Raw genomic sequence first — 15,483 nt, forward strand, 5'->3', positions numbered from 1 at the left:
CTTCAAAATTGCCCTGCAAAATAAAGGTTTTCACCAGTAATAAAAAATTAGCTACTTCATTTGTAGAGAAAATTAGAAAACATTTTGAGTCAGCTGAGTTCCTCAAAGTCATCAGATGACCTGGAACCATGGGCAAGATTTAATTTGTTAATGTTTAAATAGGATTTGATTAGAGATAGATTTGCTAGTTTTCTTTACTCATAGCCCATAAAAGAAGGTTAAACACACATTTTTCCTTTTAGGCATACTTGTGACACCTACAGAATCAGAAATTGGACTGAAACCTTCACTGTTAATCTCTCACATGGGTCCTACCACGGAGAGATTTCCTCAGACACCTCCTGTATTTGTTACTTCAGGGAATAAATCAACTTTCATCGGTGTGACAGACAAAATTACCATGAATGCAAACACAACTTCAAGGGGAATGAATATGTCAGCACAGTCTGTTACAGACTTTTATTCATTGGAAGCATCTAATGAAGCCACCTATTCAACATTTTCATTACCAAGTACAGTGGAGCCTTCTGATGTACTTCACAGCACAGCCAGCCCTACTGTCCTTTCCAAACCTGTCCCTTCAACATATTTTCCAATTCTTCTTCAAGCCTCATCAGTCACATCACATACTGCCTTCTCTAATTCATCTATAACTCTACCCATTACAATAACAACTCCAACAACCCTGCTCAGTGCAAGTCCTATTCCAGCACATTCTGCATTATTAACACCCACTTCCCTAGTGGTATTTCCATTTTCACTCGAAACATCTCAGCTAGGAACAGTTCGACCTTCCTCAGCACTAACAACTTTAGCCTCCAAGATATCTTTTGTCTCTTCTGAGCTGCTTGCAGGAATTGGGAAGAGTAGGAGTCCTTCAGTAAGTCGTTCTAAGGGAGAAGAAATACACTCTGAAGTGTCTTTGTCTGCTTTGCAGGCTGACAGAGAAACTTTCACAAGACCTGTATTTCTTCTAGGTCCACGATTGACACTAAGCACATCTACTTCTACTATATCTACTTTGTCTGTTAGACCTAGGTCTGGCATTAGTCAAACTGCAGGTTACCCAGCACCCATTTCTGCACTGACTTCAACTACTCTTCAAATTCCTGTAACTAGTAGATTTTCTAGCTCTGAGACAAGTGTTCCTCAATTAATCACAGTTTCATATTTCAAAGCAGCAAAACCCTTTTCTAAAACTTCTCTGATATCATCAAGTGCTAGTTCTTCAACCAGTTTTTCTCCAAAGCCATTTTCATCTTCAGTGCAAACTTCAATGACTGTTCCTGAGCAGACATCTCCATTAAAAAGGGCAGTATTTCTGCTGCTCTGCCAATAATTACTGTATCTTCACCTCAAATTTTTTCTCAAATCCCTAGAAACACTTCTTCAAGTCCTGCAACCTGCACAGTAGCTACACCAGTGCGTTCTCTGTTTATCTCCCTGAAACCTAAAGCTATGGCAGGTGCCACTGTTGCCTCCAAAAGTCTTTATACAGTAACTTCTGGTGCTTCCGCTCCTCTAGTCAATTCAACAATCTTTGATAGGTCTGTAGTATATAAAGCCTCAACAGAAAATAAGCATATAATGCACACTGATTTCTTTTCATTGTCATCCATTTCTAAAAAGCCAATGAAATCCATTATGTCTGCAGCCTTCCCCCTCAGGACATTGGTATTACCTCTAAATGTTACATCAATAATCACTTCAGAACTTACAGAGTACCCAAAAACTTCAGATACAGAGTTGAAAACTGACCCTGTAGCTCAAAGTTCAGGTACTTTCATTTCCAAAGATCCTTCTTTTACAAGGTCATTATCTTTATTTACAACCTTGTTATCAACATCAGTACCGTCTTATGTGACATCTCAGACTACACGTTCTTCATTGATTCCCATAGTCAGTAGCACATCATCACTAATACAAAATGTAAGTGCTACCCAAGCATCAGTTTCATCTCTTGATACACAAGGAACTTCAAAAATTCCAATTATAGACCTTGCAACTTCTGTGGATTTTTCTAAATTCACTTTAAAAATTAATCTCTCTACCAACTTTTCAGCAGCATTAAAAACATCCATTCTAATGCCCTCTTTACTAATGCCTACAGCCTCTGAAATCACTTAAAAAAGCCAGCCCTCTATGCCTTCACCTCCTCCTAAGACCACTCATATTTCTAATGTTTCTCTAGGAAAACAGAGTTCTTCAGTAAGTTCTTCAGAAGAAGATGGAACAATATCAGCCATACCAGCTGGAATCGTCACTCAATCCACTACACCAATGATCACGAACACAACAGTGAATGCTACATCCTCAAAAGCACCTTATATTTTTGCAAAAATGCTACCTAGTTCTTCAGCCAGTTTATTAGTTACTTCAGGCACTACCCTAGCCTCTAGGATTACTACAAAAACCACTGATTCTTTTGTTGTCAATTTGGATTTTTATGTGGCTTCAGCTTCAGTTCCTACCACCATAGGAACACATGAATCTTTATTTACAACTGCAGTAACTCAAGCTTCACAGAGCACTAAAGAAACTCCAAAGATTAATGTAATGAAAACAACTGGTACTACAAGTCCATTATCACAGATTAAGAGTACCTCATACATAGCATCAGAAGTTAAATACACAACTTCGTTTGAAAAAACTGTGGATATTTCAGAAGATGGTCAGACTTCACATGAGCAAAAAAATGCTACCAAGACAGAGACAACCACAACTGACAAATCTTCCCCACCTTATTTGCCAGTAACTGCAGTTCAGAATCTGCTTTTTTTAAGAAATACAACCTCAGTCAAAAATATCTCTATTTCTGGAGTCCTGGATGTAACAACATCAGATAGGTCCAAAATCCCAACACAGAAATCCATTACACCTTATTTTAATGTGACAGAGGGCACAGAGCTGCAAACCAGAGCTAGAATAGATTTATCTCATTCTAGTGGTGAAATGGCTCTGTCTTCCTCTTCAGGAACGACGGCCGTAGCTGACAAGGCTTACTTTGGCACGATGATGCATGCACTGATATCTACATCTTCTGAGTGTGTGGTATGATCAGTCTTACTTTCTCCTGTATGTTAAAATATATATTACTTTTCAGTCCATTCTACTATTCTACATATGTAATACCAGAGATTTAAAATAGTTCCTACTTTCTATTTAATTTACTTGTTTTAAAATTCTCAGTTATTCTTAGAGGATAGTTTTGTTGCTGCTGTTACACTGCCCTGGCATATTCTGCCATTTGGATGTACTGCTCAGGAGAAAAAAAAAGGCTTTAAATCTGTGTGAGTTTTCTAGATAGCTAAATATATCTCTGAGGTGCAGAAAAATCCATAATCCTTGGAATTTTGATGTTTCTGCATAATCTTACCCTGGATTTCCTTTTTACACTTGTTTCTTTGTTGTAGGGTTTAAAATGGGAATGCATGATTTTATATTTCTTAAAATGCTTCACATTATAACTGATTATAATGTGTACCCTCAATGCATAATGCTTTACATAGAGAATTCCACCAAAGCTGGATGGAACAGGAAGGGTGTGGGTGAATGGACATGCATCATTGTCGCTGGTTACAACCACACAAATGCAAGTCATTCAGAAATAACTGATGGGGGGCAGGTAGATGTGCTGATTCTCTCTCAGAGCTGGGGGATGAACAAGTAATCACTTGGACTTCATAAAGTCAATGAAGTTAAAGTTGACTCTGGTTGATTTTTCTTTATATGACAGCCAAGATACCTTGAACCTGTTGATAAATGCAGCCATTATGTATGTGTTAATATGGGTTGGATGTTGTACAATCTTTCAAGAAACTGCCCTAAGGATGTGCAGAAGCCAGATTGTGGTTTTCGAGGAATGCCTGTTCAAGTTAACACTGATAGCTGTTGTCCAGAATGGGAATGTCCCTGTAAGTCACTCTTTTTTAAAAAATAAAATATGGAGCTTTGATCTGTAAATATCAAGTAATAAATTAAAAGGTTATTACAACGGGAATATGAGGTTAAATACTAGAATGAATTAAAAAGAGCTATTCATCAGCAAAGCAGAATTAAATATACTGAACATTTTGGTACCTTTGAATTGACATCCCGGAGAATATTTTCTTTTTTCAGTGAAAACATTGAAATGTCATCTGCAGCATGAACACCAATATTTTTCAGCTGACACTTTTCGGAATTTCAATCAGTAGAAATGTTAAGATTTCAACATTTTATGGAAAAAGATAAATTAAATACTAACTTTTCTGAAAGACAGAACCCTCATATTTCGTTTAGCTCTAATTGTATTTTTTTATTCATGCTTAGAAACTGCAGAAACTGGCGGATGAGTCTGCCAAGGGAACAAAAAGGCTAAAGAGAAGTAATATTTAAAACCTTGCAGCATCAATGAAACCAATATTTCACTTTCATTTTTTTCAAGATAAGACAGATAAGTCCCTTGTCAGTATCTCAAATATATATATATATATATATTTTTATGCATATATTTTATCTCACATTGTGCAAATTCATTGGTCTTGCTTGTAAAACCTTAAGTCAAAATTTTCACCAATTTAAACATTCTCCCTTATCCTGGGCACACAGAAGCAGGTTAAGGTATTTCCCTGAGTAACCTAAACAATTACTTCAGCTTGTGGCTCAATATATTGTCTGCAGAGCAAGGTTATCTATCTATCTATCTATCTATCTATCTATCTATCTATCTATCTATGAGTGTATATGCAAATAATGCTAGAACTGATAGTTTTTAGAAATACCCTGTATTCAGTTTTGCGGTAACCTCATTAAATGACAGTTCTTTTTTAGGTCAGTGTTCTGTACTGTCTGAACTGAGTGTTATTACGTTTGATGGAAACAACATAGCTCTCTGTAATATGGCTTCCTATGTTTTAGTCAAGTTACCAGGAGAAATTATTATTGCTCATATTGAAAAATGTCCTGCTAATCAGGTAAGATTCTTGCATTTATGCAATAATTACAATTGTTCCTTGAATGTTTTTGTGTTATAGGTTTGAAATCATGCAAAAATGTCAATTCAACTTATACATGAAAGCCACACTCAATCAAAAAATGCCAAGTAATTTAATTTTCAAGAAGCATGCTTAATAATGCTGTCTAGATAAAAGAATTTTATAGTAGTAACAATAGTAATTATTGTGCTATAAGGAAATTAAAATGTGGGTTCCTTTTAAATTATCAGAGCTGACATAACTTCTCAATATGCATGTCTCCTTTCAGGCTCTCCACACAGAAGTATTCTTGTAATCTTGAATTTATACTTTACAGTATGGAAAAATATTTTTAAAAGTCACAAAATACATTTTGTAGTTATTTGAGGAAAGTATTAATGACTTTATGATGAGTTGCCTTTGTAGTTGTCTAACTCTCTGCACTGCCTACAGAGGGGATCCAACCACCTTATTTTTAGATTACCAGTTTAGGTCAGGTCAGTCTCATCATTTGAGTCTGTACATACATTTCCTTTGCATTGTCCACAGTCCTAATTTATGCAGGCCTTGAACAGCTGGATTGAGTCCATCTTCAGTTTGTGGATAAACCAGTCAGTGATGAGGGGCTTCACCAGCCTTCTTTCCTTCCCATCTCTTTTTACTCCCACAGGGCAACTGTACGCTTGAACTTTAAGACTGTTAAAGGCAAAAGTCTTGCATTGTTTTAGAAGTTTTCTATTAAATTGTTCTCTCATTTCCTGGTTGCAGTCTAGAGGTGGGAATGCAGAACACATACACAGATGAGCTTTAGAAGTCAGTGGTTTTAGTTCTTTAAGAAATATAATTTGAAAGGAACTTTCAGCATATGCACTAAATTAGCTGGGAAGTGTGTAGTTTTTATTATTTATAATGAGTATATTAAATTAGTTTAATTATTTAGCTGATTGTAGAAGAACATTAAAGACAAAGAAAATAGTAACTTATTTTTGCTAAATAAAAGTGCTGCTGATTATTATTGCACTTCTAATTTTTTTTATGTTTTCCAGAGTGCAAATTCAATAAGAAAACTAGTAAGTACTTATTTTGCTGATTTTAAATGCATTATTATTTAAAAAAAATTAATGTAAAAATGACAAAAAATTTATGTAAAAATTACAAATTTGTGCACTGGCCCAGAATTAGAAAAATAATAGTAACTAAATTTTCTTTTCACTTTTCTTTCAAGGTGCCACCTGCAAACACTTCAGGGCTCTGTTTTAAGAAATTAAATGTCACAACACACACTTTTCAAATACTTATCAATCGTTTAGCAAGAAAAGTAAGTATATATCAACAGCGTGTGTATTCTTAAAAAATAGCTGGAGAGCTATTCTGTAGTACAATGTGATAAATCGGATTTAAAATAAAACACTACAGGATTAGGATTACTTTTGCAGATCAGGTTCCCAATAAGTCATGGTATACTAGAAGCAAAACAATTTACATTTCTGGTACCATGCCTCTCTTAAATTTTCTAAAATGACACTTTAAAGCTCTTCTTTAATGAAGCTGCAAAAGCAGTTCTATTTTTCCAGACACCCTAGAATCCTAGAAGGGATAAATACTTAAGCTACTTTTCTTGCTAGTCAGTAACAAGTCAGAACAGATGACTTTGAGTAATTGGAATGAGGTTTTGTTTCATCATACAATATGTGATAAATAAGATTTTTTTCTTTCCCTTATTAGAAAATATTTTTTTCCTTATGCCTACTTCATTTGCAGTTTTTAGAAGTGGTGCACGTGGGAAGCTCTCTAATTTTAGCACTGTGACTTATATGTGGCAGAAGCTGTGAAAAAGTGTCTTTTGTTATAAAATAAAAAAATATATAAAATGCATCTTTGCAATCTCGCTTTATCTCTAAAATGTGTTTGGTTTATTTTAGGTAGTCGTGGATTCTGTAATTCAACCTTTACCATTTTCAAAAGAAGGACTGAGTATTCAGGATACTGGTTCCATGTATGTTGTTAATACCCCAGCTGGTATTAGCATCAAGTGGGCTCACGTTACAGGCATCATAGATATACAGTATGGATTACACTCTAACACAACGAGGAAGACAGAAGGACTTTGTGGTGAGGCCATGGTCACAATTTTTTTCTTATTGAATAACTTCCCAATTGGAATTTTCAACTCCCTTTTGTGTCTGTGACCAGCTGTCCCTATAGCTCTTGTTGTGACCCTCATTGACTATGCTAACAATCCTATGTGAGGGCCTGTGAAATACTATTAATTAATAATGAATTAATAATTCTGTTTGAAAGCACTGTGTGCTAATAAAGTACTTTTCAGAACAAGTAGTGATCAGCACATTGTATCTAAATAACTTTTAAAAATTTACTTATTTCTTTTACTTATTTCTGCCCATTTTAAGAATTTTCACAGAATTCACAGAATTCACAGAATTCACAGGATGACTAGGTTGGAAGAGACCTTGTTATGTGCTTAAAGAGATTATGTGTTTTAATTGATGAATCAATAGGATAATGAATTCAGGTAAACAGTGAATGCCAGGGGTCTGTGAAAGTTGTTTCTTATAGTGGTTTTGTATTAATAACTGTAGTAAGAACAATATTTTCTCTAGATAAGGCAATTTGTTCATCAAAAGATTGTTTTCATAACTTCTTACACTTAGAATATTCAAATAAATCTCAGTACAGTGTGAAATCATTAGTGATGAGTAATTAATTTCAAAACCATCTGCTATTACTCCCAATGACTGCCATTCAGTTGAATGAGATCAGAATCTGTTGCCGTGTCAGTGATTTTGATATACTCAACAGCACATTTTGATAGTAGTTTTTCTCAAAAGTTAATTGTTGTGAAAGGTACAATGAGTTCTATTGTGTGATCTCCTTGTTTTACTAAGCCATTGAGCTGAGAACTAAAATCACAAGAAGAAGTTGGAACTACAGTGGACATACAGCTGCTTCAATTTGTAAACTCAGGTGGCTAAGTTTCACAGGTCAGCCTAATGCAGTGTTAATCATAACTTATCAAGTGTGCTTTTCTTTCCCAAACGAAGGTATATGGCATCTTTCTTTGTGCTTTGAATATGATTTTCTGTCTCCAGGGGTATGTAATGGAGATCCTAGTGATGACCTGAAAATGCAAAACATGACCGTAATTTCAAATATGGAGGAAATTGAAATGTTCATTAAGAGTTGGGAAATTGAGAAATCACTTGATGTAACAACCAGGAAGCCAGTAAGAAACTGTAATGAAGACAACTGCACATACTGTATGGAACTGTTAAACCAAGGCATTTTCATCCCCTGTCACAAGAAAGTGAGTATGAGGATAAGAAAAATTGCAGGACCAAATCAAATAATAATTCTGTAATTAAGAAAAGAGTGACTTATTCATGCACATTTTTTCATGTTTTGCTTGTTTTTATAATTTGACAATGGAATGGGTGGCTTTAATACCTCTGTCATGTTGTCCATTGTAAAGACACATCTATATTGATCTCTGTGCTATTATGCTGTTTTTGAAATTACTTAATGGGCATTTCTCAAAGGAGAGACAGTGGATCATCATGTCAAGATGAGCATATTCCAGAGATGTTATTTTTATTAAATGCTTGACATGGATCACTAGAACAGAAAGCCTCATGCTTCTACTGCACACAACAGCGATTCATGTGGTTGCTGACTTATTGGACTAAAGAAATTTCCTGTTAAAAAATTTTGACATAGTCAATATTACGTTGACAATTTCTTGTATTACGTAGCATTTCTTACAGAAATCATTATAATTAATTTCTACAAATTGTACATTCTAATGAAGATATAGCTGTAGCATGCAGCTGTAGAGGTGGTTAGACCTCTATAGGCCACTAGAGGTGGGTAGTGCAGCACAGCTGCTTTCCAGAACAGAAAATAAGGGATCCTCAAATCTCTGATGTCTGACTTTCCCGACTTAATTAAAAATAAAAAGGATTAATTACTCAAGTGGCCCTTTCTTTCTGAGACATAGATGTGTTCAGATTCCTGATTCACTTCTTTTTGCTCTGCTTTTCCACCCTTTGTCTTTGTTGTGTTAGACTTTGATTTTCATTACAGACAAATGTTGTTGAAAGTATCGCATACAGCTGAGTCCCTTCTTTCACATTTCTAAGATCTCTCCTCACTTTCCTGAGGTAGAAAAAAATGCAGGGATTTCTTCTGAAAGGAAGGAACTAAAGCAGTTTTTTATATGGAAAAATTAATAGATATCTGCCACAGAAACTTAGTAGGAGGGAGCAGTGGTAAGCAGCTTGGAATCAAGAGGATAGAGTAGCAGCAGTGAGTAGTAGAATGCTTTGCATAATTGTTTTGACATATCTCATTTTATAATAATTTAAGGAAATCTAAGGAGTGGTAATACCTACTGCATATATGTTCCCAGAAGAGATAGTGCATCTTTTCCTGGTTTATAGCAAAAACTGACATATCATCAAGACTTTCAAGTGGTTTGTTCATCCATTATGAAATTTGTTTTCTTTCATATACATGATGGTGGCAGAGCCAGAGTGGATGGAGCATGCCGTGCACTTGCTGGCAGGAAGCAGCTGGTCAAGGATAGGTAACAGAGTCATCAGTGTGATGGACTTGACAGAAGTGAGAGACTGCTTGAAGATTTGCTGAAACCACAGGGAGAACTCAGCTGCAACACAGTAGTGAAGAGGCAGAATGAAATAAAATCTGACTTTTACATCTTGTTTCAAATTTATGCAAACAAACTCTCGGAAATAACATGGGTTGCACCACTTGCATCTAGGCTCCGTAAAATAGGCTACCAGGTCCTACAGACACAGAAACAGAGTCATAAGTAATTAATTCACAGCAGGATTGTATGGAAGATATAGCACCCATGTTTAGCTGAGATTGTTCACTTTTAGTTGACAGGGCTGTGCTGAAAAGTTCTTTAAAGTCATGTGACAATCTCATTAGGACTGCATTCTCTGTCTACTGATCAGCATAAAAAATTCTGGCAGTTTAAATTTTGCAGAATGAGTGTTCTGACAAAAAAGATGTTTTAAAATTTAGACACTGATAGTGCTTTTTTTTCCGTTGTGGCTGTATTATTTCTCTTAATTACTGATTTATTTTAGTTACAGGAAGTCCTTATACTTGTTACTTCCCAATTTCAATATGTCCTAGGTGTCACCACAGGAATTTTGTGAGAAGATGTGGATCAACAGTACTAACTTTTGGAATTATGAGTGTGATGCACTTTCTGCATATGTGGCTTTATGCAACAAGCACAACATCTGCATTAAATGGAGGACACCTGATTACTGTTGTAAGCAGATAGCCATATTCTGTACCTATATGTGGCTTTAGTGATGAAGTTTTTTAGTGATTAAGTGTTTAGTGATAAGTTAAAATATATTTCTTTCTATTATTCTTGTAGGTAACATCTGATTTTACCACAGCATTGGTAAATCAGGATACAAGTTCTTAAGATGAGAATACACCATTTAGTCATGAATGAATTTTAATCTCCATTGAATTAGCTACTTACCTAAAGTACTGTTAAAAGTATAAATGTGTGCTTTCTGTGCTAACTTCCTTGTTATTACTACCTATTTAACCAGTGAAATGCTGAAAGAATACAGAAGCACTCAATGTCCTTTTTCTTCCTTACAGCATTGAGCTGTCCTGAGGGCAAGGAATACCAGCCTTGTGTGCAACCCTGTGAAGCCAAGACTTGCTTGAATAAATGGTTCTATGAAGATTCTCCCTGTTCCTATTTAAGGGAAGACTGTGTGTGTAAAAATGGCACCATTCTGCATAGAACAGACTCTGACCTCTGTATACCAGAAGAAAAATGTAGTAAGTACAGTAGGACAGAGTAGTTCTGCAGTTATATACCATTAACCACAGTTACATTAACAGTTCATGGTAAGAGATAAGCTTAAGTTCTGTGTCAGTCCTCAGTAAACGTGAATCTGGTAAAGGTCCCTCAACAGAGCCTACCTTTTTCTCAAGCTACAGCAGTTTGTGCTTTCAGTTAACTTGGCTTTAATAATAAGTGCTGATGTTCCTCTGTTGGGGGAAAAGTGATGATCATTCTTCTATAGCTCCCAGGCTTTCCTCCCTTGAGAACTTAGGAAAGAATAACATGGGCAGGTTCTGACTCTTGCCCTTACCCATTTTCACCTATAGAAAAAATTCTGGGCTTTTAACTTCATAATCATATGCAAGTTATAGTTGCTTTCAGGAAATGGGAGCTGTCTGCTTGTTGAAGGGATATAATGTTTTGGGTTTTTTTCTTCCAGCATGTACAGATAGTAAAGGACAGCCCCGCTCTGCTGGGGAGATCTGGAATGGCTCCATGAGAGGGTGCTGCATGTACAGCTGTTTAGAAAATGGAAGCATTATTGCTGTAGAACCTGAATGCAGTGAGGATCCACCACCAGTCTGTGAAAGAGAAGGGGAAGTTCTCCTTCACGTCATTGAAGAGAGAGCTTGCTGTCCCAAGAAAGTTTGTGGTACGTACCACACTTGTTTTCTGTAACAGAAGCACAAAAAAAAGTGCTTCACATTCACAGGCAGCTGACAAACTCTAGATTCAAGGTAATATGTTTTAGAATTTTTTTCAAGTGCTTATATCTGGTTGAGCCAGCAATCGAGGCTTCTACTCTTTATAAGAATTATTCACTGAAATAATTTTTTCCTTAGAAGTCCACCAGTTAAACAAAATTCCTGTTAAACATTTTTTAAACTCTTGCATGGAATTTAATAATAAATGCATATATATATTCAATTATACAAGTACCTTGGTATTTGGGGACATCATCAGAGATCGCTTGCTTTTCTTTCTAGTGCTTTGGTGTGATGAGCAGTATCCTCTGATCTACTGCTGTTTCCCAGAAGCTGATCACTGAATACGAATATTCTGCCTAGCCATGGTTGTTAAGAAAAATAATAAGCTTACTGCTCCTAAAACATTAAGCAAAATATACTAATTTCTTCATAACATCTTCAAGGAAAATGAGAACATATGGTCCAATTGATATGGTGCTTTTGCTTATTAGATGCCTGTAACCAATGCTGTATTGTCAATTTGCTCAAGGAATATCAGTGGGACATTATAGCTGGCTTCATGCATAGGGAGCAGAGCAAGTAAATACCAGTTTTAAGAGAGATATAACTGCTTGCTTGGGTTGAGCTCAAAGGTCTACATGATGTCATGGAGTGAACTTTAAGCTGCCTTGGTCTGCTCTTGTTTTGTGGATCTCTGTATTAGATGATATAAATAGCCTGAACTGTAGGACATGCACTTGCATCTGTTTAAAGATATCAAAATTGTTTTTTATCCCACAGAATGTAACATGTCATTGTGTGATGCCATTATTCCAACATGCAAACCCAATGAAAAATTAGTGGTAGGCTACCACCCCATGTCCTGCTGTCCACAATACCGATGTGGTAAGGAAAATACAAAACCACAGTTAGTGGCAAGTTTTCCATACTTGTATTATATGTTAGAAGAAAATTTGCATTACAAGTTGTTTTGATTGTTAACAGAATGGGATACTGTAAATAGCACTAGGCAATGATATATGTTTTCTCCAATATTTTTTGTGTTTGTGTTTTGTGTTACTTCTGATTTGCAGTCAGTTTGGGATATTTATTTTACATAGCATATGAAGAATATATTTTCTTTATCTTTTCTGTATTTCAATGACTCCTTTTAAAAGTGTTTGTTTCACATCCTGCAGAATGTGATCCTTCAGTTTGTTTTAATGCCTCCCAGCCCAACTGCAGAGAAGATCAATTTATTGTTGAAGCAAAACAGGAAGATCCCTGTTGTTTCTCTCATCTCTGTGGTAGGAAGCCTCTAATATTTTATGGAGAGCTAAGGAATAGTCAAGTATTTACAAAAACAGACTATAATTCTAAAATAAATAATTCAAGGCTGAAATTCTTGGAGTGAGATTTCATATAGATCTGGCTGACTGGAGCATAACTTTTATTGGGTTTGGGGGTCTTTTCTTTCCAACATAATTTTGAACATCATATTTGAACTTTGTTTAGCTTTTGTATCCATAAAATCCCTAGAAGTTCTGTTATCTGAGTGACAAATGCAGTATATAGTTATATAGTCTCTTAGATGGAATTCACATGTGCTTGCTTTTTAGTATTTAAAACTTTGTACATGTCTGTTTTTTCCTTTTTTTTTTTTTTTTAATTTAGTTTGTGAATCCTGTATTGAACCTGTTCCCTTGTGTAGTGAAGGAGAAATTCTCACTGTAGACCCTAATACCATACACTACTGTTGTCCTCATTACTACTGCGGTGAGTGTAACTGTTGTGAGTTCGATATATCACCAAATTCAGTAAAAATGACAGACAGTGTGTGGGTGTGCAGGGATTTATTTAGGTTTGGCAGTTAGGGTGGGCTTCAGGTATAGACTAAGAGGTCCAAATGAGGGTGTAGAGGTACCAAATTTGACATAGATTCAAAGTTCTTGGTGTGCCCAACAGTGGTCTGACAAACCTAGTCCGTGGAGTCTGGAGAGGTTATTTAGCTCACCAGGCAGAATATGGTTATCTTCACAGTGATCTAAATACCAGTATGTTAATGTGGCACTGAATCTCATCCTTGGAGTATAAATATATAATTGTTCATGTATTAAAACACATTTAATAAAACTGCTTCCATGCTGTTTTTCCTCTGTTGTACCATTCACTAATGTTTAGGCAGTTTCTTTGCACTTTTAGCTCCTAGGGGATGGAGTAGACCAAGGGTTTCAAATACAGCTGGGTTGACTACTATTCAAACAATGAGCAGGCAGAAAATAAATATTTGCAGTGTAACTTAGTCCTTTTCATAGCCTCATAAAACACATAAATTGTTCTATACATTTTTAAGTGAGATCTACAAGTATAACTGCTTAATTTAGATTAACTTGCATCCTATTGCAGTCTTTCAGGGTAAGTGCAAATAATTAAATTGATTTCCACTAAGTTTGGAGTTTAGTAATTTTTACTTCAGTTGTTTCTGTATTTTGGTCCCTTATTTTCCTACTACTTTTACCCAGGTAAAATTTTCTGCAAAGGCTTTTGGCATTTTTTCCCCCCCAATTCTGGCAAGGAGAAAGTTAGATCTCAGTGCGTGGTTTTCTTTCACAGTCCCAGTAAGCTACTTCTGATAAGGGAGGCAGTATTTTCTTATTAGCATCATACCTGGAGGGCAGTTGCTCCCTGTTATCTTACAGAAGTGCACTTTACAGTACATTTCAAGTCCCTGTTTCCCAAAGATTATGGTTTTAGTTGTCTTTGGTACTGGCTATAATCTTGAGTTAGTCTGAAGTAGGAAGCACATTAAATGATTCCTGTTCGATGTCCTCTGAAAATTTAAACATGTTCTAAGATAACTAAAATCACTTTTGAAAATATTTGTTTAGTTTTTCATTCCAAGTGTAATTCAGGTGATTTAGAAACACAATAGCATTTGTATAAAACAATTTTATTTTAAAAATAGTTCATCAAAAGTAATGTAAGCTGGAAAACATGAAGGAAAGTTGAGTAAATTCTCATATGTCTTTCCCCCTCATTTAGTTTGTGATGAAAATCTTTGTTCTGAGCCTCCTATGATTTGCACAGATGACATGACACCTGTGAAGGAAAAAATACTTGGGCAATGTTGTCCGGAATGGCGCTGTGGTAATTATTGCTTTATTCCTTAGTCACACCTGTTAACCAAAGCTATCAGTTAGCTAATTGATTAACACAGTTTTCTCTATCTCCTCAGAATGTAGTTGTGAAAATTCTACCATGCTGACCTGTAAATTGGTAAGTGGTATCTTTTAAATATTGTAAGTAATATTGCTGAACTGTCTTACTCCTCCCTTTTACACTTCTTGTTTCAGTTAGTTGTAAAGAGTGAACAGGGACAGGATAGGATTGCCTTCCAGCCCCAGCTCAAGCATGTAATTCCAAGTGTCTGAATAGTGTTGTCAATAATTCCTTGGAGAAATTTCACCTTGTGTGTGTAGCAAGGTGGAAATAAAAAAAGCAACTGTAATTTAATCCGGTTCAGTGATGACATGAAACAATATACTAGTAAGGCTTTCCACATAAATGTGGAAAAAAAATTTAAAAATAATTAATTTAACATTTAATTTAAAAAATGAATTAAAAATAATTAATTAGGTATGAGCTTTACGATTATGTGTATCATCTGAAGAAATGTGTTGTTTTGTTAATTATTTATGCTTTTGATTAAAATGATTTAAATTGAATTTAGCAGATATGAGAAGTCATAAATATTTTGTTCCTCATGTAGTTTGTCATAATAGGGACTGTGATCTAGAAAATAATTGTGAATGAATGTTCAAAGTCCCGTTAATTCCATAGTGACCATATTTTCCTTATCCATTTTTCCTTATGTGAAGACAGCAAAATGTACATTCTAATTTGGATTTAAATAGCTTTCATCTATCTTTTGGAAGAAAATTCCTAGGAGGCAATCTTTTGCTAATATATTTATTATTGA

General features: G+C 35.4%; 1 protein-coding gene across 1 annotated transcript in view; it reads left to right on the plus strand.

Moving 5' to 3' along the window:
- OTOGL (otogelin like) overlaps positions 1 to 15,483 on the plus strand; it is an 89,628-nt gene that overhangs the window by 61,201 nt on the left and 12,944 nt on the right. Inside the window, exons 36-51 of the mRNA XM_088166058.1 lie at positions 243 to 1,118; positions 2,192 to 3,051; positions 3,737 to 3,914; positions 4,813 to 4,955; positions 6,002 to 6,025; positions 6,181 to 6,273; positions 6,878 to 7,067; positions 8,066 to 8,280; positions 10,137 to 10,278; positions 10,626 to 10,811; positions 11,258 to 11,470; positions 12,306 to 12,410; positions 12,704 to 12,811; positions 13,179 to 13,280; positions 14,547 to 14,651; positions 14,740 to 14,780. Of these exons, the coding sequence (XP_088022184.1) occupies positions 243 to 1,118; positions 2,192 to 3,051; positions 3,737 to 3,914; positions 4,813 to 4,955; positions 6,002 to 6,025; positions 6,181 to 6,273; positions 6,878 to 7,067; positions 8,066 to 8,280; positions 10,137 to 10,278; positions 10,626 to 10,811; positions 11,258 to 11,470; positions 12,306 to 12,410; positions 12,704 to 12,811; positions 13,179 to 13,280; positions 14,547 to 14,651; positions 14,740 to 14,780 (3,581 nt within the window). The remainder of the gene's footprint in view (positions 1 to 242; positions 1,119 to 2,191; positions 3,052 to 3,736; positions 3,915 to 4,812; positions 4,956 to 6,001; positions 6,026 to 6,180; positions 6,274 to 6,877; positions 7,068 to 8,065; positions 8,281 to 10,136; positions 10,279 to 10,625; positions 10,812 to 11,257; positions 11,471 to 12,305; positions 12,411 to 12,703; positions 12,812 to 13,178; positions 13,281 to 14,546; positions 14,652 to 14,739; positions 14,781 to 15,483) is intronic.

This window comes from Sturnus vulgaris, chromosome 5 (genome assembly GCF_052056855.1).
Source record: "Sturnus vulgaris isolate bStuVul1 chromosome 5, bStuVul1.hap1, whole genome shotgun sequence".
In the NCBI taxonomy this organism is placed as follows: domain Eukaryota; kingdom Metazoa; phylum Chordata; class Aves; order Passeriformes; family Sturnidae; genus Sturnus; species Sturnus vulgaris.